Source organism: Maniola jurtina, chromosome 4 (genome assembly GCF_905333055.1).
Source record: "Maniola jurtina chromosome 4, ilManJurt1.1, whole genome shotgun sequence".
NCBI classification, from domain to species: domain Eukaryota; kingdom Metazoa; phylum Arthropoda; class Insecta; order Lepidoptera; family Nymphalidae; genus Maniola; species Maniola jurtina.
This window is the reverse complement of record NC_060032.1, coordinates 5,839,890-5,862,600: the sequence shown is the minus strand read 5'-3', so window position 1 is coordinate 5,862,600 and position 22,711 is coordinate 5,839,890. Positions and strand designations below refer to the sequence as shown.

Sequence of the window (22,711 nt, the reverse complement as noted above, 5' to 3'; positions counted from 1 at the left end):
TGTTCACAAAATAAACTTAATCTAAGCTTAAATAAATGTAAGAATATTACTTTTACAAAAAAGAAATCCGCTAGCTACTATACATATTCGCTCTGTGGAGAGGCTCTAGAGAAGGTTAGTGATATTAAAGATCTAGGAATAACATTGGATAGTAAGTTACATTTAGACACGCATGTACAAAATATTGTGAATAAAGCATATAAAATGTATGGATTTATAATGCGGACCGGTACTAATTTCAAGAGAGTTGCTACCTATCTACATTTGTATAAATCGCTTGTTCGCGCTCAACTGGAATATGCTGTTTGTATTTGGAATCCCTATTACGATAAATATGTTAAGAGATTAGAAACTATACAAAAAAAATTTTTACGGAGGATGCACTATAAATGCACAAGAGGATACCTTCCCTATGACCAACTTCTTTTAAAATATAATATACTAGACTTACAGTCGAGGCGCAAACAACTTGAAGCTATGCTCTTATTTGATCTGTGTCATAACAAATACGATTGTATTCCCTTAACTCGTAAACTCTGCTATAAAGTACCAGTTAGAAGTCATGTACGTAGTAATCAGACGCATAAACTTTTTGCTATTATAAAATGTCGTACAAATTCTGGCAAACGCTCACCACTATGGAGAATGACACAGTCATATAATGCATGCTTTGGTAATATTGATATTTTTTCGACTCGCGTGGGCTCTTTCAAGAAGCTGGTCATAGATTCTCTTAAAAATAATAATACTATATTAAACTAAGGCTGTAGGATAATTAGAATATAGACGATAAATTAACTAATATATTTTTAATTACAACACTAATATTAATTTATAGATGTAACTATGTAGTAAAGTATAATTAATAATATGTGGTTGACGTAGTGGGTAGCACATATAATATTACTATGTCTATATTATTACTGTTTTTTACCGCTTGTGTGCTACCGTTTGTTAATCCAAAAAAATAAATAAATAAAATAAATAAATTGAAAACGCTTCTAACGTTATTGGAAATAGCATGCAGCATTCTTTTGGGCTAGAAATCTAATAACATTATCCATTTATTACTTGTGAATTATCTCAATACATCTCTTTCTTGTGGGAATAAAGTAGGCACAGTCAATCTATGTATTACTTATCTACGGTATAGGTACTATTGGTATCATGAAGAGTGAAGGAATTGGATCTGCTGTAAAGCTAGTGCATTGCGTAAAGCTAGTCCATTGCGTGTGTAATATAAATTATTTTCAAGTTATTCCACTTTACAGGATCATATTGTCTAGTATGGTGACAAACAAACAGTTCGATATCCTGGGCATGATATCGAACTGTGATCATGACTAAGTGAAGAAATTATAATTTTATATAACTATACTTCATGCTAGTCAAAATTTTCCTGCCACGGAATAATTAATTTTTTGCCACTAATTTAATAATAAATAAATATAAATATTGAAGTACCTAATAATTTCTTGAGTTTTTTTTGTATCAAGAGTAGGTAGCAGGATCCCGAATTTAAATCTGGTCACACTGTTTTTCAGTCAAACTCAAAGTCAATTGCAGTGTTGGTTTGATGAATTTATTCACCAAATTACATACAAAATATAACATTGCTAAACAAAAAATGATTGATCCATTTTGATTGTTTTAAATACAAAAGCAACTCACATCGACGTTTTGTTATAAATCTATATTCATAATTATGTATTTGATAAAGAGGAAAAAATGTAAAAGTGATAGCTTCTCCATTCTAATCTTATCTCATTGATTAGAGGATCAATCTGTGTATAACTTATAATTTTTGACCAATATCCTATTAATAGTAATGAGTTAAAAAATCTGTCCATGCGAAATGGGTACTTTGATTTGTAACGGTGACGATGAGACATATCCGCTACACGAGTGCGTTTTCGGCGGCGACGTACGAAAACTATCTTCATTATTGAGATTCAACGATGTAACGCGAAAAGACAAACATGGGAATACAGCTCTGCACCTAGCTGTGATGCTGGGTCGCAAGGAGTGCGTGCAGTTATTGCTAGCCCATGGCGCGCCAGTCAAGGTGAAAAACTTTGCTGGTTGGTCTCCTCTCGCCGAAGCTATCAGCTATGGCGATCGACAGACCATCTCTTCGCTGGTACGTAAGCTTAAACAGCAAGCACGAGAGCAAATGGAATGCAGGCGACCAGACCTCATCAGAGCACTGTCCCAGATACAAAACTTCTACATGGAATTAAAATGGGACTTCCATTCGTGGGTTCCTTTAGTTTCCAGAATATTGCCATCAGATGTTTGTAAGATTTATAAATCAGGCTCTGGAATCAGACTTGATACTACTCTGGTTGATTTCACAGATATGAAATGGGAACGGGGAGACATATCTTTCATTTTTCAGGGAGAAAAACCACCCAGCGAGTCTCTGACAGTATTAGATAACAAAGTCAAAGTGTACCAGCGGGTGCGCTATGAGGAGACAGAGAATGAGATTGAAGATGAAGTAGATATACTCATGTCGAGTGATATTCTAGCCGCTCAGATGTCCACCAAAGGCATTTCCTTTTCAAGAGCTCAGTCTGGGTGGATCTTTCGTGAGGATCGCAAAGAGACAGTGGCTGGCTTATATAAAAGTGACATTTACACAATCACAGGACTCGTCTTAGAGTCCCGTAAGAGGAGAGAACATTTGTCTACAGATGATTTGCAAAAAAATAAGGCTATAATAGAAAGCTTGACTAAAGGTAATACACAGAACTTGGATACCAACGGAGAGCCGGTGAGACGAGCCTCCCTGAACCCCCCACCAGATTGCGGTGTTGATTGGGTGTCCTACATATCTTCTCCTTTGGGACAATACCCTAGTCTGGGTAGAGAGCTTGTATACAAAGAGTCTTCTAGAAACTTTCGAGCGACAATTGCTATGAGTGATGACTTTCCACTAAGTGTGGATATGCTTTTGAATGTGCTCGAGGTGATCGCTCCCTTCAAACACTTTGCTAAACTACGTCAATTTGTTGCCATGAAATTGCCCAAAGGATTTCCCGTCAAAATAGATATACCAATTTTGCCAACTGTCACTGCAAAAATAACATTTCAAAAGTTTGATTTTCGTGACGATATACCTGGAGAGCTTTTTGTTATACCAGAAGATTATGTGGAAGACCCATTACGTTTCCCCGATTTATGACGCTTTGATATTCTAACACTGTTTGAAATTAGTGAAAGACCAATTTGGCAGCGTGAAGTTAAGTGTGGTAGGGCACTATGCAGCATTAGTGATAAGCACTACAGGTCTACACATGGCCTTCTCACTATTGAGATTCCAATGTTATTCGGCCTGGGTAGTTCTTATTCCAGCCATTATGTCCTTCTTGTTGAATAGGAAAATTTTAATAGTTATAAGTTTGTAAATTTTGTGGTAGAATGTTTTGAAGTTTATGTTGAACAGTGTTAGAATTTAGGAAAAAATACCTTTGTTTTTATTAGGCCAAGTAAAGATTGTAAAATACATTATTATAACTTGACATCACTGTGAAATGAATGTTTTGTTTTTTTTTTTTGTGTGGATTAGATTGATTTTATATTACTTAATATGTTGTTTACTATTTATATACTTATAAGATCTATGATTTTCTTTTTCTATTGATATTTAAAGCATTGAATTCCTTGTAATTGAAATAATTTATATTAAAAAGTTGCACTACAATATTTTAAAATGGCCTGAATTTTGGTTTGAATAGATTATGGCCTACCCATATGACTTCTTAATGTAAGTAGTATGATTTATTAACATTACAATTAACAGTTACATTCAAAGTTCCTCTTTGCAAATTCCATTGCTTGTTTCCTTTCATTCATGACAATGTGTTATCATTAGATACAGTGTAATTTATATTATATAGGTAAATGTAATATTAGTAGTGGAAGAATATTGTCAGTGTTAGATTTACTTCACTGAGCCTCTTGGGTTATGATGTTGCCTGCCCAATCATTTCAAAGTCCTTGTGCCTTCAGAATTTCTTATTTGTAGAGGGGTGTTTTGGGGAATGTTAACAATTTTGCAAATCTTTAGAAAATTATTTACCAATGTTTATTATAACATCATATCCCATTCAGCACATTATGGCGACGTAGAATTTGGATCACATACTAGTAAATGTACCTGTGTACCTTATATATCAATTTTAAATATATGAATGTATAAAAAATGCATCTTAGCTATATGACAATAATGTTTTAATCCCACCAAAAGATTTTATTTCATGTCAACTGTCTTATTTTTAAGACTGGTACCTATCAGCTATAAAATTCAATGGTATTAAGAATTTTGAAATGTTGCATTAAATTAAAAACTATTTGTACTTGCTGTTTGTTGTTTTTATGTGGAACTAACTATAGTGATCTATAGATGAAGTTCTGTATTGTAAGGAGTTAGATAAGATAAGGTTGTAGGAATAAAAAGCGTAGTTTTAAAATATTTCATAAATTTATTAAGTACACCTTTAAACTTTACATCACATGTGCATTTAGTTTACATACTTCAGTCTTCACAATGTCTTTCAAGACGTTTAAACAAATGCTTCCACACCTTAATACATAATTCCTGGCAAATTATTCATAGCATAGAAAATACCAATGCATATAGGTACCTAATCTTTTTGTTATGATATGCAAATAAGTTATCTAATCATGTCAAACAATTATGATGATCTAGAATTTACAATAGCAACAATTTACAGAATACAGACCAGTATATGTATATCTAAGTACAATAAGCATATTGTTTTATCAAAAATAAGACAATTATTTTAATTATGTACCTACCAAAACTACAGTCAATGTGGGTAACATAAGATTTAAGGTAGTTTTATTCGTTTTTATTTTTGACTGTTACAAATCGATCGTCTGCGTTAAGCCTAAGCTGTTCCAGTTCATTGAAATTAGTCTAATTTAAAGAAGCGAGGCGTTTGATTAGCCTTGTTAGAGCGGTCAGGCGTTTTCGGTTTATCTCAGTGACTTGCGCGGGATCGCGGCCGGCGCTGTTGCGGGCACCGACTCTTCCAGGCCGAGCGTCACCACGCGCAGGGACACACTCGAGCGACGGGCTGCAACATTAGACGATAAAACTTCAAAATTCAAAATATTTTTATTCAATCAGTGTTTTAAAAGTATTTTTGAATCGTCAAGATCATCTACCACTGGTTCGGAATGCCTCTGCATGCGGATACATACAAAACTGTACCGTCATCATCAATTTAGAGGAATTATATTTATACTAGAGGATGCCCGCGACGATATAGGTTTTTAAAGATCCCGTAGGAACTGTTTGATTTTCCGGAATAAAATGCCTATGTCAATTACTGACAGGGACGCAAGCTACCTCGGTACAAAATTTCATACAAATCGGATGGGTTTTTAGAAATCCCGGGGAACTCTTTGATTTTCTGGGATAAAAAGTAGCCTATGTCCGTCCCCGGGATATAAGCTAAACCTGTACCAAATTTCGTCAGAATCGGTTAAACTGTTAGGCCGTGAAAAGGTAGCAGACAAACAGACACACTTTCGCATTCATAATATTAAGTATGGATTATACCTTGTTCGCGGATGTCGTTGATCAACTGAAACAAAATATTTAATAGCTAATTATTATGTATCTAGTAGGATATTACAACAGAGTATTTTAAGTTTAACATAACCAGACTAGAGCTATGTCAATGGGCTTTTGAATCTTGACTATATTTATTCGTAGCCTATCATACCTACTGTCTATTCATCGCTATGCCAAAACGCAACAGCATTTTACTATCGTGCGTTTTAAGCAATTAAATATCACTTGCATAAGGAAAACATCGTGAGGAATCCTGCAAACCTAAGAGATCTCTATAATTGGTTCGCGTTCAGACTAAGGGGCTGATTGGTAGAGCAGCATAATAACTAATAAGCAACGCACTACCTAGGAGTCAAGAGGGCCATCAGTATCCTGTAATGTACTTAATTCAAAAAAATTAATAATCAAAATATTTTTATTCAATTAAACTTTTACAAGTACTTTTGAATCCTCAAGAGCATCTACCACTGCTTCGGAATGCCTTTCCTACCGAGAAGCAGCAAGAAACTCGGCAGTTGCTCTTTTCAAAGATTTGATATAATATAATAATAATGCCATGAATAAAAGCAATTGAAGTCCCGCGCATTGCTGGGTCAAGCTGCAGGTCAAATCGACGCTTTTTTATCATTTACATAATCTTCGATTTTAAAGTATGCTTTTTTAATAGATTTTTTAAACTTGTGTAAATGCAAGTCCAAAATTGATTGCGGAATTTTGTTATAAAAGATTATACCCATTCCCATAAATGACTTTTGGATCTTAATGCGGGTTTTAACGCTGGAAGTGTCAAGTAAGTTTAAGTTTTCACTTCTGTCGGCAGTCCCTACAGACTGCCAATTTTTTTCATCAATTCCAGGTCACCTGTGTATATATTAGCGACCCGCCCCGGCTTCGAACGAGTAGCTTATTATAATTTTCATAGGGATCTGTAATTGTTTTGAAAATAAAATAAAGCCTATGTTACTCAGGAATAATGTAAGCTACATTATTGCTGAGTAACATAGGCTTACACTACTGGTTAAAGAATTTTCAAAATCGATTCATTTGTTCCAGAGATTCCCTACAAACAAACTTACAAACACCTCTTTCTAATTTAGAATAGATAGCTATACTGCTCTTACCGCGTGTTCTTGCACTTTAGGCGCGAGTTCTTTTCGGAAAGCGGCGAGGCGTCGCGTGTAGCCGGAAGCGAGGCTCACGTCGGTGCCACTCGATTGCGCAGATTCCGAAAACACGCTTTCTGTATTTGAAACAATGTCTGATTTTACTAATCAAGTTGTAGACCCAGATTCAGTAACCTCAGTGTAAGTTTTACTTCTCACCAATTTTGATAGTATTCGAGAGTCAAAACAAAATAACGTCAAAGTAAAGTGGAACTAAAGCTTCTTGATTTAAAGTAGAGTACCATTGATTTTAATTTCGCAACGTTTCCGCTTGGAACGCTGGCTGTACAAACTTGAGCATTAAAACAAGTCAGTTAAGGGCAATTTTACATTAACGCTAAAGTTTTCGACTAATATTCAACTATAACGTTGGTGAGAAGTAAAATCTTGTACTGAGGGTACAGATTGAGCCTACACGATGTGTTGTGGTGCCGCACCACAATGAATTCGACTATTGGATGCCACACAACGATCAAAGTGATACAGGGTCTGAAGTGCACTGCACAGCCGCCAAACCAAAGAAGATGATGAACACTGCATTGCCGCTCCGGCAGCGAGCACCGCATCAGCGTCCCTCTGGTCCCAAGTCCGTTGTGTGTGCGGTGCCATACGAATGTTACAACGCATGGTGTGGCATGGTATGGTACGCACTGTCGCCGCAACGGCTCGTATGGTTTTACTCTAAAAGCACATTACCTACTATATAGAACTCAAATCGTATTTACCGTCCAATGCAGTGGTCGATTCTTTCTTTAGCGTCGATCCGCCCGTTATTAGTCTGCAAATATAAAACAATAGATATAAATGTAGGTATTTATACTAGTTTTAAGCATTAATTTAGTAAACTAACAATTTAATTACCGCACACTGTACTTAACACAACCTCGCACACATAGTTGTAGATGTAAAGATAAGGAATAAATAAAAAGGCTCAATAACATCCAAACAATAATTGGAAGTAGTCGAAAAACCAGTTACCAATTTCGACGGCATGACATGACTTTTCAAAGTCCATAACTCTTAATATTATGTCTAAAACGTCATACCGCTATAGAAGCGTCATCAGGCGTCGCTGCGTGGATGTTACGAAGCGCGCGACCTGTAAGGCGGACTGCAGCGCGGCGCTGGGTGTTTGTTGCGCCACCTCGCCCAGCGCTTGCAGGCAGTTGTGCTCTGCTCCGGAATATTGCTGGACAAAGCTCCCATCGAGGGCGAGCCAACACACAATTCCCGTCTTCCTTATCCATCTAATCCCGCCACCTTCTTTCTACGACGGTAGGAGATCGTGTTAAGCTGCGTTTGCCAGCGGTCTACACTCCTGTACACGTCTGTCCTCGCGGCTCTCGATTTATTTACAGCCATGGCTTGCTTAACACTTCAGGTTGATAATAATAATCTTTTGAGCTTTTTCGGCCATTTGCTTCTTCTTTCTATAACTACTAACTAGGTTCAATAGTCTATAATATTGAGGTGTAAAATAGCTTACCGTTGTAGCAGCGTCATCAGGCGTCGCTGCGTGGGAGTAACGAAGCGCGCGACCTGCGAGGCGGATAGCAGCACGGCGACGCGCGGCGCGGCGTTGGGCGTTTGCTGCGCCACCTCGCCCAGCGCCTGTAGGCAGTTGTGCGCTGCCTCGGAGTAGTTGCGTATCCACAGCGCTAACTACGACAGGAAAGACCTCTTACGTAAGGCTGTACATGAAGCCGAAACTGTACCAGCGCAGCGCCGGACTGTACAAGGTTGAAATCTATAGAGCGCACTTTGAATTTGCTTAGATTTAAGATAAAATGAGACAGATTTATGCCAGCGGTATAAGGCTGTCTCGTTTTAACAGTGTCTTAGATCTGAGCAAAGTCAAAGTGCGCTTTATAAATCTCCGCCTAAGTATAAACAAATAATAATATGAACCTTACCGGCGCCGCAGCAAATGCCGCGCGGGTGCCGCAGTTTTATTACGCGCAAATAGTAAGAACCAATGACGTTATAGCACTGTCGGATAGGGCCGTATACACAAAATGACGGCGCACCATGCAGGACCGAGGCAGTGACGAGGCGCCGGTACGGCTCATATGCGATTTTCATTTATTTCCACTAACTTACGATCCGGCGTCGGTTTGGCTTTCAAATTCAAATTCAAATTATTTTTATTCAATTAAACTTTTACAAGTGCTTTTGAATCGTCAAAATAATCTACCACTGGTTCGGAATGCTGTTTGATTCCTATATCCCGAAAAAGTTCTCAGAAAAATTAAAAAAAAAAACTGAATCCACGCGGAAGTTGTGGACATCATCCAGTTACTCCAAAAATTTTCCTTCTATAAATAAATTACATTAATTACATATAGATTTCAACATGGGGCAATCAACAAATTCCTAAACTGCCGGCAAAATATGGCGATTCTTCTGGTGCTGTAAATGTTCTTGGGCGGCGGGTATCACTTAACATAGGTGACCTGCTCGTTTTCTGGCCGAAAAAAAATTACCTGAAAAATCCGCCAGTCATCGACTCCTTCAATCAACTTAGTGGCTCGCCGCGCGTTGGTGCGAGCAAGCTCGTGCGCCTTCTGAAGCCTGCTGTCCTGCTTGTCCACACGTTCTTTCAATGTGTCTAGCTCGTTCTCGCATTCCACTCTGCATTACGAGAGCAACACATAAGTAACTAGACCCAACAGGACCAATGCGTTTAGACGCATTACGCTAAAACAGCTAAATGCCAGCTTTTTTTTTATTCCGATACAAACGCTTATAACTCTTGAATGCAATCTCACCTGGTGGTAAGTATTGGTACAATCTAAGATGAAAGCAGGCAAACTTATGTATGGCAGTTTCATTAAACCCCTGATCAGTTTCTACGCGCCATCGTACCATAATGCTAAATCATGGTACGATGGCGCGACCTTGCTGGTAGGGTAGGCAGTAACTAGCCACGGCCGAAGCCTCCCATTGGCCTGACCAGACCTGAGATAATTTAGAAATTATAAATACCGAAATTGCTCCGCCAAGGATCCAACCAGGTACCTCCCGCTTAAGACCCCTGCCCCGGGGAGGTCATCTAAAATTCTGGTGTTTTATGATAGTGAAAGACTTCTTACGCAAACACAAAATTTCGTAGTTTAAGCAACATGTTCTTAAACATTAAAACTTCTTAAGTTTCAAGGATCTCTCAAAATTTTAAATCTGCGTCCTCATAGGTGCCTGATGCACATCGACCGCCCGTTGTGTCAGATCCTTTTTTCCACGCACATGCAAACTGTGGCATCAACTCCCATCGGCAGTGTTCCCATTAGATTACAACATGGGGTTATTCAAGGGGCGGGCCAACAAACTCCTGAAAGGCCGGCAACGCATTGGCGGTACCTCTGGTGCTACAAATGTTCATGGGCGGCAGTAATCACTTAACATCAGGTGACCCGCCTACTCGTTTGTTCGCTATTTTATCATTAAAAAATGTGGATTTACGAATTTTGGAAGACCCTTTATTTAATAACTAGGGGATACCCGCGGCTTCGCCCGCGTGGATTTCGATTTTTTTAGATCTCATGGGAACTCTTTGATTTTCCGGGATAAAAAGTAGCCTATGTCCTTCCCCGGAATGTATTCCAAGTCTGTACCAAATTTCATTAAAATCGGTTCAGCGGTTGGGCCGTGAAAACGTAGCAGACAGACAGACAGACAGACAGACAGACAGACACACTTTCGCATTTATAATATTAGTATGGAAGTATGGATTACTAAGAAATATTTTTGACGTAGGAATCATCCCCATTGCTCTTAAAGTACTAACTCTCTAGCCGTAAGCTGCTTGTACTTGTCCCCGAGTAGTGTTAGCTGCGAACTGCGCTCGTTCACGGTCTGCTCGATGCGCTCGATCTCCGCATTCAGGGCCTTCAGCTCGTCGCGCTTCTCGTAGTATTGCCGCAACAGCTCTGACACTTCCTCCATCTCCGGTGCTAGACGTTTGGGAAAAATATTAATTACCATCATCATCATCAATCGATAGACGTCCACAGCTGCACACAAGTCTCTTGTAGGGACTGCCACTTTTCGTAAGCAAACGTATCGCTTGGTCGCATCGTGACATCATCGACTTTGGGCGCACGTTAGTAAATACAATTCCGAGCAATTTCGTCCGCATGGATATAGGTGTTTTAAAAATTTAAAATGAAATATTAATTATTAAAATTTTAGTATGGATTTCAAGTCAAATTTTTCGATTTAAGGGCTTTTTGGGGAGCATGTTGTATTTGTGGGTGTGTGTGTGTGTGTGTGTGTGGGGGGGGTGGGTGTGTGTGTGCTCTCACCATCGCTGGTCAGCGGCGAGATGTGGTGGAGGAAGTGTTTGTGCGCGGCGTGCACCACCCGCAGCGTGGCCTCCAGCGCCGATATGTCTTTCTCTTGTCTGCCGATATCCGCGTCCAGAGCCGCGCCCGCCTCGCGCAACTCCGCCCTTTCCGCTGCGAACTTTTACACCAACGGTGCTTATTTGTCTCTAACAAATCTAATAAGCTGATTTGTAACCAACCAGCAATGCAGCACAATTTTAATAATTATGTTTCAACGACTTCAAACTTTGAACTCAATTTACTCAAAATCATTTAACTCCAGGTTTGCCCATTTATATGTTTAGACCAGGCCTAAGTGTATGCACCTGAAGCAGCACCCGCTACTTAATTTAATAAGCATTAAAATAAAGACCTTTTATATAAAAATTAATTTAAATAAATTTAATAAAACAAAGACTCTTTTTACAACGCTACACAAACTTATTCAACTCATTCAAGTCAAAATAAGATACTTACTTTTATTTTAAAATATGTCACCGACATTTGTTGACCAGACTCATCCTTGCCCAGGGAACCGATGAAAATTTCGTATCTGTAAAAATACACAAAGACCTAGTGAGCATATTATGATAAACCTAAGAGTGCAGACAGACAGACGGACAGCGGAGGCTGCGTAATAGGGTCCAGTTGGCCCCTTCGGGTACGGATCATTTAAAAGGAGAAGTTTACTTCATCGATTGAAACCTTTGGATCCGCTGCTCTCGCTCGCTTATGTCGCCGTGAATAAGGAGGCTTACTTTATGGCGGTCACCACAATTGGCATTAGATGGCACTTCTCACACTCATACTCAAAGAATCATACAACAATCACGTCGGGGTCACCAATGTATAGAAGCTATGTGCTATAAGCTCGACCGTAACAATAGGAAGATCTTCCTTCGAGCGGGCGTCATACTCGGGGTCAGTTGGGCTCCGAGAAGGATACCCGCTCGGAGGAAGATCTTCCTATACTTACGGTCGAGGGCATGACACACACGTCTCCCGAACAACTTCATCGCCTTGATACCTTTTGATCAGCTGCTGGATCCGCTGCTCTCGCTCGCGTATGTCACCGCGGAGTTTGCCGCACTCCTCAACCAAAGCTCTCCTTTGCACCGCAAACATCTCACGTCTCGCCGCGATCTCTACCAGTCGCTCGTTCATAGCCTACAATTATATTATTTTACAAAAAGCAAGATTATATATTTTGGGTCAAAAAGTTACGGGCTTTTTCTGTTAAGAAATCTGTTGGTGCACCCAGAGTTTGAGCCACGCAGAGTACGAAATGCAATATAACACGTGCCACGTACCTATATTACGAAAGCCCATTGGTCCTGAGCCTGCCCTTTTTCTAGTAGGATTGCAATCAAATCGGACTATGAGAGTTAGGCTGAGATCTATACAGCGCACTATGACTTCGCTCAGACTTAAGACACTGTTAAAACGAGACAGCGTTATACCGCTGGCATAAGTCTGTCTCGTTTTGACTGAAAGTTAAGTCTAAGCAAAGTCAAAGTGCGCTCTATAGATTTCAATCTGAGAGTATGTGTTGTGCACACAGTTCAGTACAAAGAGTGGAACAGAGTGCAAGTTACTTACCGCGTCGAGTTGTAGGCGTTGCTTGTCGAGCGTGAAGGCGGCGTCGCCCAGCCCCGCGAGCGCGCGCTCGCCGTGCGCCACGCGCAGCCGCATCAGCGCCTCGTCGACGCGCGCGCGGCGCCACACGTCGCGCAACGAGCGCACGTCCTTCTCACCCCCCTCCACGTTCAGCATTGACGTCTTTAGACGACTTTGCTGTAGAGTTGAAGCTGCTGAATTTATCTTTACTAGGGAAGCTCAAATCCAGTACACTATATAACCCCATAACATTGCTATAAAATTTTGAAAATTAATTACAATTGATTTGTATATTATTTATTATATAAAAAGATGGGGTTTCGCTACCCTTTTTACACAACTTAGGTATAGACAAATTAATCGTGGTGTGTATCCGTTATCTACAATATAAAACTAATACACAATCAAGACTAAAATAGGATGGATAAAAGTAACTCAAGCTCTAACATATTGCTGCTTTCCTATTGTACCTAATATTTAGGCACAATTACGCAATATGTATTTCTTATCGAACACTAAGCAAATGTTACGAGGGAATGCCTTGACCACAATAAAATTGACGAATGAACTTTGATAATAATTAATTTGTATTTTTTTAAATATTATAATAAAACTTTAGAATTATCTAACAACTGCAAATCATGCCCGTGTAGAATCGTGCCAAGAATACTGGAATTTGTATTGAATCCTGGAAAATACGTTTTAATACATACCAAGTTAGTGTGCTGGACACCTTTGACTTCGAGCTCGCGGGCGAGGCGTCGCATGTCGTCGAACAGTTTGCCGGAGTGCCGCTCCAACAGAGCGACTCGCGCCGTGTGACGCGCCAGGACATCCTTCAGCCTAGGCGAGGATATGGTACATGATATGTAGTTACGAATATGACTACACTTGTACAAGATTTTAATACTACAAAGTATCAATAACATTATAATGTCAGAAAATAGACTTCAAAATTGCGTTTTTTTTTTTCTCATTGCACTCAAAATGTTGAATCGTTATTATTATCTAATATTTCTAAATAGATTTGGTTCAAAAGTCTTCACTTCCTTCAAGTCATCGGTCCAACGGGCAAGAGGTCGTCCTGGTCTTTATACAACATAGGTATCTGGCTTATCTGCCGGTGGTTCTTGTCACAGTATAAAAAGGACAGTAGTCCGACGCCTTTGATCTCGTGGGAAATAACAACCACAACGACTCTTGAACATAGGTAAGTACCTAACTATGTAGGCCAGTTCGGCTCAATCCGTTGTCCCGCACTTGTAGTGCCCGGCAAACAGCTTGGACCTGCAGAAGCGTAGTGGGAGAAAGTTGGCGAACCCAGGAAGCAAAAGTCGACATATCAACTAATAGCGTGCACTCGCGCCGACTGATCAACCAATCGCGTGCACCCACCATTCGCCAGCCAATCGCGTCAATGCTCAAGATGTTTGCCGTACGATTGCCTGTTTAGATGGCTTCATCGAACGTCTGTATGCCATAGCACATCCTTACCCTGTGGTTCTGCAATCGACATGACCGGTCCACTGCCACTCCAGCTAGCTAATCCTTTGAACTAGGTATACTATATTGTAACTCTTCAGCAGTTGGGTATAATTTTTTTCAAACTGTCTACTCGTACAAAGTACTACAAACCTATTCTCCCGGGCAGCTAGTTCCGCGGAACATTCACGTTCAGCCTTTTCACCTTCCATGTGCAACACGCGCGCACCTAGCGTCTCCACTTGGTAACACTGGAATTTTTATATAATAATATAATGTATGTAAACTACGCGTATACTTGTGGGGTGAACTGTACAGAATTAAAATCAGTATGCGTACGGAGCAGCACACAAGTTTTGTAACTTACATACATTTTCGTACATTGGCGTGACAAAACCTGTGTGCTGCTCCATATGCATACTGATTTTAATTCCGTACAGTTCACCCCACAGGTATACGCGTAGTTTACATACATTACTACTAGCGACCCGTCCCGGCTGTGCGAATAATACAGAAAAGGTAACAGACCGACAGATAGACAGACATATTTATTTTAAATTCAGAGACAAATTAGCCCTTGACTGCAATCTCACCTGCTGGTAAGTAATGATGCAGTCTAAGATGGAAGCGGGCTAACCTGGAAGGGATATTGCCAGTATTTATTAAACCCATACCCCCTTTGATTTCTACACGGCGCGGTACAGGAACGTTAAATAATTTGGCGGCACGGCTTTGCCGGTAGGGTGGTGACTAGCCACCAGGCTAGACTAGAAATTAAGAAATTATAAAATTCCAAACCCCTGCCGAGAATCGAACCCGGGACCTCTCACTAAAAGACCACAGCACTTAACACTGCGTCGTCGGGAAGTCGTTAGAACCTTTATTACATTAAAACTCTAACTCAAAACCTAAAAAATGAATTGAATCTAAAAACCAGAATTGTTAGATTTGTAAGATGATAATCGTGATAATTAGGTAATTACGTAACTTAAAACGAAAGCTACGAGGCTTCCAAACGCGCCCAGGTCTGAGAAGAGGCCACAACAAACTAACAAAATTAGTAAGGATTAGTAATATGGATGAGTGACTTACGATCGCATACAGTGATTCCTTCTGCGTTTGCAGGTTCCTCTCTATGGCGGCTTGTTTGGTGTCGAGTTTGCTCATGATGGCCTTCGATGCTGCACAAGTACACACATTTACTCGTTTATTTTTTACTAGCTGATGCCCGCGACTTCGTCGGCGTGGATTTAGGTTTTTAAAAATCTCGTGGGAGCTCTTTGTAATCTATACCAACTCCAAGTCTTTAACTATACCCGTGCAAAAAATCACGTTGATCCGTTGCTCCATTGCGTCGTGATTGAAGGACAAACCAACTAATAAACACGCATGTTTATAATATGGGTAGTGATAAAAAAATAGGTTTGCGTTTGACGACAATAAATATACATATAGATTAGTTACAAACATACCCTTAAATTGCATATGGAATAGTTTCTCTTCATTTTTGAGAGCCAGAAGCTTTTGTTGTTCAACGAAAGAGCAATGCATCGCCCGCTGCTGATTTGTCGTTACCTGGCTTGCATAGCGCTCCTCTTCCTAAGTGATAAAAATATACTAATATTATTACCACAGAATACTATCATTTACTACTAACGGATACCCGGCGTGATATTACGCTAACCATTAAAAAAAACCATATTCGCATTATTCAACTATCGCCTTGCCAATGTGAAAGTTTTTAATATGTATTTCAAACTAGCTGATGCCTGCGACTTCGTCCGCGTGTATTTAGGTTCTTCAAAATCCTGTGGAAACTATTTGATTTCCCGGGATAAAAGGAAGCCTATGTGCTAATCCAGGATATTGTCTATCTCCATTTCAAATTTCAGTCAAATTCGTTCAGCAGTTTTTGCGTGATTGAGTAACAAACATCCAAACATCCACACTTTCACATTTATAATATAAGATTATTTTAAGCTAAACGCGGCCTGGTCTGAGAAGGCCACTACAAATTCAGTTAATCGTATGCGCGTGTATAGGCTTTAGGGCACAAAGTTCCGAAATTTGATCGTTTTTCAGAAGCTGCGTTTTAACATTCGAACCCGCACATTATAAGCACGTGACGTGTTTTTCTTTTTGTGTTCACCCTAAATAAACAATTTTGCGACGGACAGACAGACAAACAGACAACAAAGTGATCCTATAAGGGTTCCGTTTTTCCTTTTGAGGTACCCTAAAATACTTACATTCAACATATCCTCTAACTCCCTGGCCCGTCTCTCGGAACTTTTCGATTTGTCTGTCGAATCTTTTAGTTTTTCCTTCAATTCTTTAATCTGAAACAAAAACCGCTTATTATTTGGCTCGAAATGGCATCTAAAACAAATCATCGTGAACCCATTAGTTGCAGTAAAGTTTAGACTCTAGCAGCTAGCTCATCGAAAAGTTAGTTTAAAATCGATTGCAAACTTGTATACGTATTCAATACTGACCATGCGTATTTCTCACCTTAGCAACAACAGCTTGCAGTAGCACATCCTTGCGATGCTGATTGTCCATGAGCTGTCGGTTCTCCATGTGAAGCTTCTCCAGAGCGATACGGATGTTGCTAACTTCACGCTGAAGACTTCGAGCCTACGGGCAAAGTTCACACTAGTTAACCTAATTTTTTCTTAATTTATAAAGTAGCACTTGGCTGCAATCCGACCTGCTGGCAAGTGATAATGCAGATTAATGGAGCGCACTTGCCTAGAATATCATTATCAATATCAATCAATTATTTGCAGTAAATAAATGTAGGTTTACAAAGGTCTTAAAATTAATTACAGAGTGTCTCCACATTTGCCATGCAATGGCGTTGCAAATATATTTTACCTAAATGATAAATACAAACTTAATTATATTATTGTCGACAATACTCCTACTAATAAATAGCCATAGTATTATTTTAATGTTGAATCGTTAATGTCTATAAAGTTACATAAAATAATAGAATATAAAGTTTATAAGATTCATATTATAATGAGCAAATAAATGATTATTATTATGATTATGATTGGTTTACCTCGCTATCCAAAGTAACATTATGCTCGGCAGTTTTGTCGAACGCCATCCGGGTCTGGCTCAGCTGGTTGGCGAGCGCCATGTTCTCTCGTTCCGCGTCGAGGTTATTGCCGCGCTGTTGATCGCAGAAGCTCTGCTGCTCGCGACATTTCTCCGCGAGATTATTGGCCTCCGCGTCCAATACTGCGTAGTCCTGAAAAATATTACAACACATTTTTTTCCCGAGTAAGGTACTAAGGTTAGCATGGGAAGGGGCTCTATCGGTAGGGTAGGCATTTGGAACCAGAGTGGTAAATGAATTTGATGATGCGGGAGTACTTGTAAAAGTTTTTTGAATAAAATATATTTCTATTTCTATATTTGTAGGTAGGTTCATCACTTCTTTAACAGGATCTGAACTTCTTATAGGATATTGACAGATGAGGATATATTCGAATATGCCCACCTCATTATGAGTATGGGATTTAATGAAAGTATTATGATTTAAGAAGATTATGTAGATGCCGAAAATAAATAATATTTATACATGCTGAAATGAAGAAAAGTATGAAAGCATACCTCTCGAATGTGCCGAATGTCAGTATCCCTCTGTCGCAAGTTCTCTACAGCGTTAGCCCACATTGCCATCATTTGCTTCCGTTGTTCCATTCCCTCCATAACCTAAACAAGTACAAACGGTTGGAAAGAAGAAGCACCTTAATTAAGAAGATTATAACCTAAAGCCGGTGCACTATCAGAGTTGGAATATTTTCCTATAGCGAAATTATAAACTAGGTGAGGTATTATTATTATTATAAGGTATTATTATTATAAGGTAATATTTTCTAATGTTCAAAAATTCAAAACTGATAACTGACAGTGTGGTTGTCTTGTGCCGACCGACTACTGTATCCGCCTACCTTTGACGGTGATGCGTCCACCTTTTTTTGGGACGACTCACGATAGTAATAGAACGCTTCTGTTCCGTGTAAATAAATAATTAATATCATTTGTAAATACAACTCTTAGTGTAAATTAGTTAGGTTGTATATAATGTGGGTAAATAAAAACCAGTGTACATAACTTGGGTGTATCATTTACCATCTAGCGGAGTCCATATATACCCCATACGGTACCCCACATATTGGTGACCATATATTGGTGCCCACAGTCTCTAAACTAAACTAAAACAACAGGTCTAAATGTATTGTTATCCCTTTTATATACTCTTTGCAGAAAATGATAGCATCAGATTTAGACCTGTCAATTTAGTTTAGGTAGTTAGGACATGACGTACAACAGAATTAGCACAAGTATATACAAGGAAAATTAGTCACATACTTACTAAATAAGGAAGTTTTACCTGAAAGGAAATTCTTTCGCACGCCCTTTCTTCAGCACTGAGGTTGGATACCAGTTGGTTAAGACGTTCTTGCAATTGGTCATGCTCCAGTTTCAATTTCTGCCTTTGCGTTTCGAGAGCCTGAGTAAAAATAGATGGTTAAATAATTTTCTAGACAAGGGAAGGGAATACAATTATGATTCCTTTGGTACAAAAGTCTGAGTCTACACTTTTAAGATCCTAAAGACCCTGGACTTGTATCATGATCGTTTGCTCAAGGAAGAATGGAGCTGGCCCTCTATGTTTTGTAAACAAGAGACCCCAAATGATTTTAGAATTTAAAAAAACCTTATTTACCTTACCTTTAAGATTAAGTTTGTTAAGTTGTAATCTCACAATTCTTATGATCCTTCATCTCATAAAGCCTCAAATGATGGACTTATATCCCCTAAAGGCAAGCAAGCTTAAGGCTTTGTCCGGTGAGAGATACCTTAGCTCTAGAGAGGTCCTGCTTAGTGAATTGCTCGATCGCTATGATGTCCCCTGCACTCCTTTCAAGGGCCGCTCTCCATTCTTGCAGGGCTCCACGCTCCCCACACACCTCACTCTTCAACGTGTCAGCCTTTTTTAATAGACGAGCAATGTTATCTGAAATAAAATATAAAAATAGTGAGATGTCGTGCGGCACCGATAGAAGCGAAAGTTACTGCTACTGTCTCCCGCTCATTTCTTTTGGTCCTCACATGAATTGGCAGGGCATAACCCAGCCAATGAGGTAAGTTTTCGCTGCTTTAGTTTTAGCTTGTTTAACATATCCATCCCAAAAGTGCGTTAAGAAATTTATAAATGCGATTAATTTATTATTCCTTGAACTGATCTTGGCGGCACCTCAACAAGGTACAACTTGCACCTCAGATAGCTCAACCCCAACTTTGTCTTTGTTGTAGTACTTTTGGCAAAGGAGTCCTGGTAATCACTAAGTGACGCATTTAAGGACAAATGGTATGCCCCTAACAAACAATCGCCACTTCTCCCTGATGGCCGACAGCCTAGTGCTTTGTCAGCAAACTAATTTTACCAGTCGATCGCATTGGCGACCATCATTCTCTGATGCTCTCGCCTTTGTCCTGCGTGACAAGGCGGTCCATGGAGTCACTGGCTAGCTCAGCCCCATGGCAAAATAGCCATAAACCTTTTTTTTTTTTTCTTAAACAGCAGGGGAAATCCTCATGGACACCTACTGGGTATTGCTGGACTCTTACCGGCTTAAATTAGATAAACCTGAATTCACCACAAACATAGTAACCAATATTAGCTACTTTCTAATAAAAATAATTTCATCATTTCTAATAAAATCATTGTCATACTTTGAAGATTATCAATCCGTGAGACAGTTACATTGTTTTGTTTGCAACAGTCCACCACGTCTCGGTCTAGTCTATTAGCTTCATTGAGAGACAACTGTCGAAGCTTCACCTCTTGCTCCATTTGCTGCTTATGAGCAAAGAGTAAACGCTGGAACAAGGAAAAAAGTTTGTTAAATAGATAAGCCTGACATGCTCAAAATTATTATAATAACCAAAACCAGATCTTCACAAGAACTACTTCATAAGTAGACTCAGAAACTATTTTCAGAAAATCTATGCAAGTGTTACACTAGTTTTGTACAGAAACCTTTCACATTCATTTGCATCTGGATCAGTGATGCAAGAGACCTCTTCTTTTGCTTCCGCAACTTCGGTACACTTTTTCAGATCCATTTATGCTTCTGTTTCCACAACTTTTGAAACGGAAATATGATTGGAAGTTGACGGTTGAGTCATAGGCGCATGCGATACGCTTGGTGGTAGAGCGCACACGGGAGGGATGCTCCAGCCAGTGATCCACTTGTCGCAACGCGTTACATCCTTTTTTTAATTGCAAAAGCATTTTTTTTTTGTATCTGTTCATCTGTTTCCGTTTTTGCTTCCACTACGACACTTCTGTTGCATCACTAATTTTGGATGCATCACAAAAAAATTACAAGACTTTATAACTTATACTTTATCAATAATTCCACATAGTTGTACTTACAGTATTTTCTTGATATTCAGTTTGGACATGGTTTTTGTACTTGTTGAGATCATCTCGTTTTTGATTTTGCAAAATCAATGCTTCCTTTAGGCGCTGTACCTCATTCTGCCTACAAATATCACAATACACTAATCTTAGATATAGAATAATATAGAAAGTTGCAAGACAGAAGAAGTAGAAGCAAAGTGTTAGACAATTAATAGGTAACTAAATTCTGTAAGAAATTGAATGTTACAGATACTTCTCATTTAATACTTAATAGCAGTGAATGACTGTCAGACAACGCACAGCCTAAGCTGGGGGACCTTCCGCAATGTGTAAATGAAGTGTGTGGATCTAGTGATTTAGAGGAAATATAGTCCTAGATTTTACCAGGGGTGCAGTTAGAATAAAAGAGGTAACCTTGTAGCAGATAAATTAAAATTAGGATGATAGATATTTAAAATTTTATATAGCCTACCTGTCAATCAAAAGATTTTCCAAGGTCTGATTATGAGGATTAGCCAAGGGAATTCTAGTACCCAGATTCCATCCTAGTTCTTGTAAAAGTTGTGCCATATATCTTGGCACCATAGCACTTTGTCCACTCATTTTAAAACTAATATTTATATATCCAGCAATAAAACGCGAGGAAAATAATAAAACTAAACCTTAATGAGCAATCATTATGGTTTCTAAGATAATATTAGATCGAAATTTAAATTATAACACAATCCGCCATAAATCAACAATTTCAAAACAAATTGGAATGAAAACAAAAACAAAAACATGTCAATTTTTTTGGCAAGTCCACAGATATAAATATTTTTCATAGGCTCGCCCTAAGGTTGTATATGTATCGGTAAAAACTTTGTATATTTAAAAAACCGTAATGAATCGAAAATTTTATTAAATACATAAAAGTTTAAACTCTCTAAAAATTACTCAAATTTTGTGCTACTCATTTATAAAGACAGAGCAATCGTGTGGTAACTGGTAACGCGTATCCCGGGATTTTCGTAGTAATGCCGGGACATTTACTACGAAATCAAAGGCGTCGGCCTACTACCATTATACATTAAGCGTTAGGCCTTTTTTCGTGAGGAAAATCCGTCATAGATACCACCGGCCGAGGGGGAGCACAGTGGCTATGTCGGACTCCTACCGACTGAACACTTCACGAAGTTCTATTCCACCGCTGACGACGGATAACAAGGGACTGACAACGCCTCATTACTTACTCCGCCAGTGGATGTCCGCCGCGGCAGACCCACTACTGGGACACTACGTGTCCCAAAATACGCCAACCAACCCGAAGACCACTCTGTGAAAGACGGACCACTCTGTGTCCATCATTCACAGGGCCTCCCGAGGGCTAGGGTACACGGCGAGGGCAATTCCCTTTCCACTTTCCCCATCCTCAACATCCTCCTCGTCCGTCACCAAACTGGACAGGCGAGAAACCGGCGGAGCAGCCAGTGATAGGATGGGTGATGGAACACTCATGTCATCACCAACCACCCACACAGCCATACTCTGCGCTCCTGGAGTTATGCCCTTAGGTGCATCTACTGCGCCCTCTGCTCGAGACACTCAGAGGGACGCCCTCCCGCCTGCCAGGTCAACACCCCTTCCCTGCCAGGTCAGTTAGCCATGGCTAACAATATGCCATGAGGAGAAATTTTTAACCATGTTACCATGGTACACCGGTCCAAGCGCTCGAAACTCCGCGCAACTCGAAGCGCACCGGCTCGCACGCCCGCGAAATTCAATTTTAATTAATTGGTTTTTGCAATTTGTAAACTAATAGTTACGACACAGTTATAGGCTTATGGCATTCTAATAACGCCAATGGCAGTATCATTTCCATAGGTTTAAAAATCTTTACTTGAAAGTTTTATAATAGGTACCTAGTACCTACTAGCTGTTTCCCGCAACTTCATTTGTGTGGATTTTGCGTTTTTCTATGGATCCTGTTGTTTCTTAAGGTAGGTGCTGAGCTAGTAATAATGTGCCGTTCAGTCAGTTTCACTTTTGTTTACCCCGGCTTCGGTATATAGATATCTTGGCAGGTGCGCTC

At 39.5% G+C, this 22,711-nt stretch overlaps 2 protein-coding genes across 4 annotated transcripts; one reads left to right on the top strand and one right to left on the bottom strand.

The window, feature by feature from the left end:
* Positions 1-1,526: 1,526 nt before the first annotated feature.
* Positions 1,527-4,366, top strand: LOC123864214 (ankyrin repeat domain-containing protein 13C). Its single transcript, XM_045904491.1, has one exon. The coding sequence runs from the start codon at positions 1,856-1,858 to the stop codon at positions 3,185-3,187; it is 1,332 nt and encodes a 443-aa protein (XP_045760447.1). The 5' UTR covers positions 1,527-1,855; the 3' UTR covers positions 3,188-4,366.
* LOC123864212 (coiled-coil domain-containing protein 39) lies at positions 3,118-21,389 on the bottom strand. Of its 3 annotated transcripts, none has more exons than XM_045904488.1 (24): positions 21,113-21,389; positions 20,653-20,761; positions 19,947-20,094; positions 19,070-19,227; positions 18,601-18,720; positions 17,817-17,918; positions 17,260-17,451; positions 16,704-16,829; positions 16,442-16,531; positions 15,665-15,791; positions 15,285-15,373; positions 14,346-14,443; positions 13,424-13,553; positions 12,693-12,887; positions 12,121-12,260; positions 11,571-11,646; positions 11,073-11,232; positions 10,556-10,721; positions 9,255-9,402; positions 8,258-8,433; positions 7,496-7,549; positions 6,730-6,853; positions 5,594-5,618; positions 3,118-5,105 (listed from the first exon to the last, which is right to left on the bottom strand). In XM_045904488.1, exons 1-24 carry the CDS (start codon positions 21,241-21,243, stop codon positions 5,005-5,007), a joined length of 2,985 nt encoding a protein of 994 aa, XP_045760444.1. In that variant the 5' UTR covers positions 21,244-21,389; the 3' UTR covers positions 3,118-5,004. The 3 variants fall into 3 exon arrangements, with proteins under 3 accessions (XP_045760444.1, XP_045760445.1, XP_045760446.1); XM_045904489.1 differs by having other exon boundaries at positions 6,730-6,848; positions 7,497-7,549; XM_045904490.1 differs by having other exon boundaries at positions 21,174-21,389.
* Positions 21,390-22,711: the final 1,322 nt, after the last annotated feature.

Excerpts from the sequence above, each read along its gene's own strand:
- LOC123864212 (XM_045904488.1), bottom strand. The coding sequence starts at position 21,243 with ATGAGTGGACAAAGTGCTATGGTGCCAAGATATATGGCACAACTTTTA. Across the intron at positions 18,721-19,069 it reads AGGACCTCTCTAGAGCTAAG|GCTCTCGAAACGCAAAGGCA; the intron begins GTATCTCTCACC and ends ATTTTTACTCAG. Across the intron at positions 10,722-11,072 it reads CTCGCCGCTGACCAGCGATG|CACCGGAGATGGAGGAAGTG; the intron begins GTGAGAGCACAC and ends CCAAACGTCTAG.
- LOC123864214 (XM_045904491.1), top strand. The coding sequence starts at position 1,856 with ATGGGTACTTTGATTTGTAACGGTGACGATGAGACATATCCGCTACAC.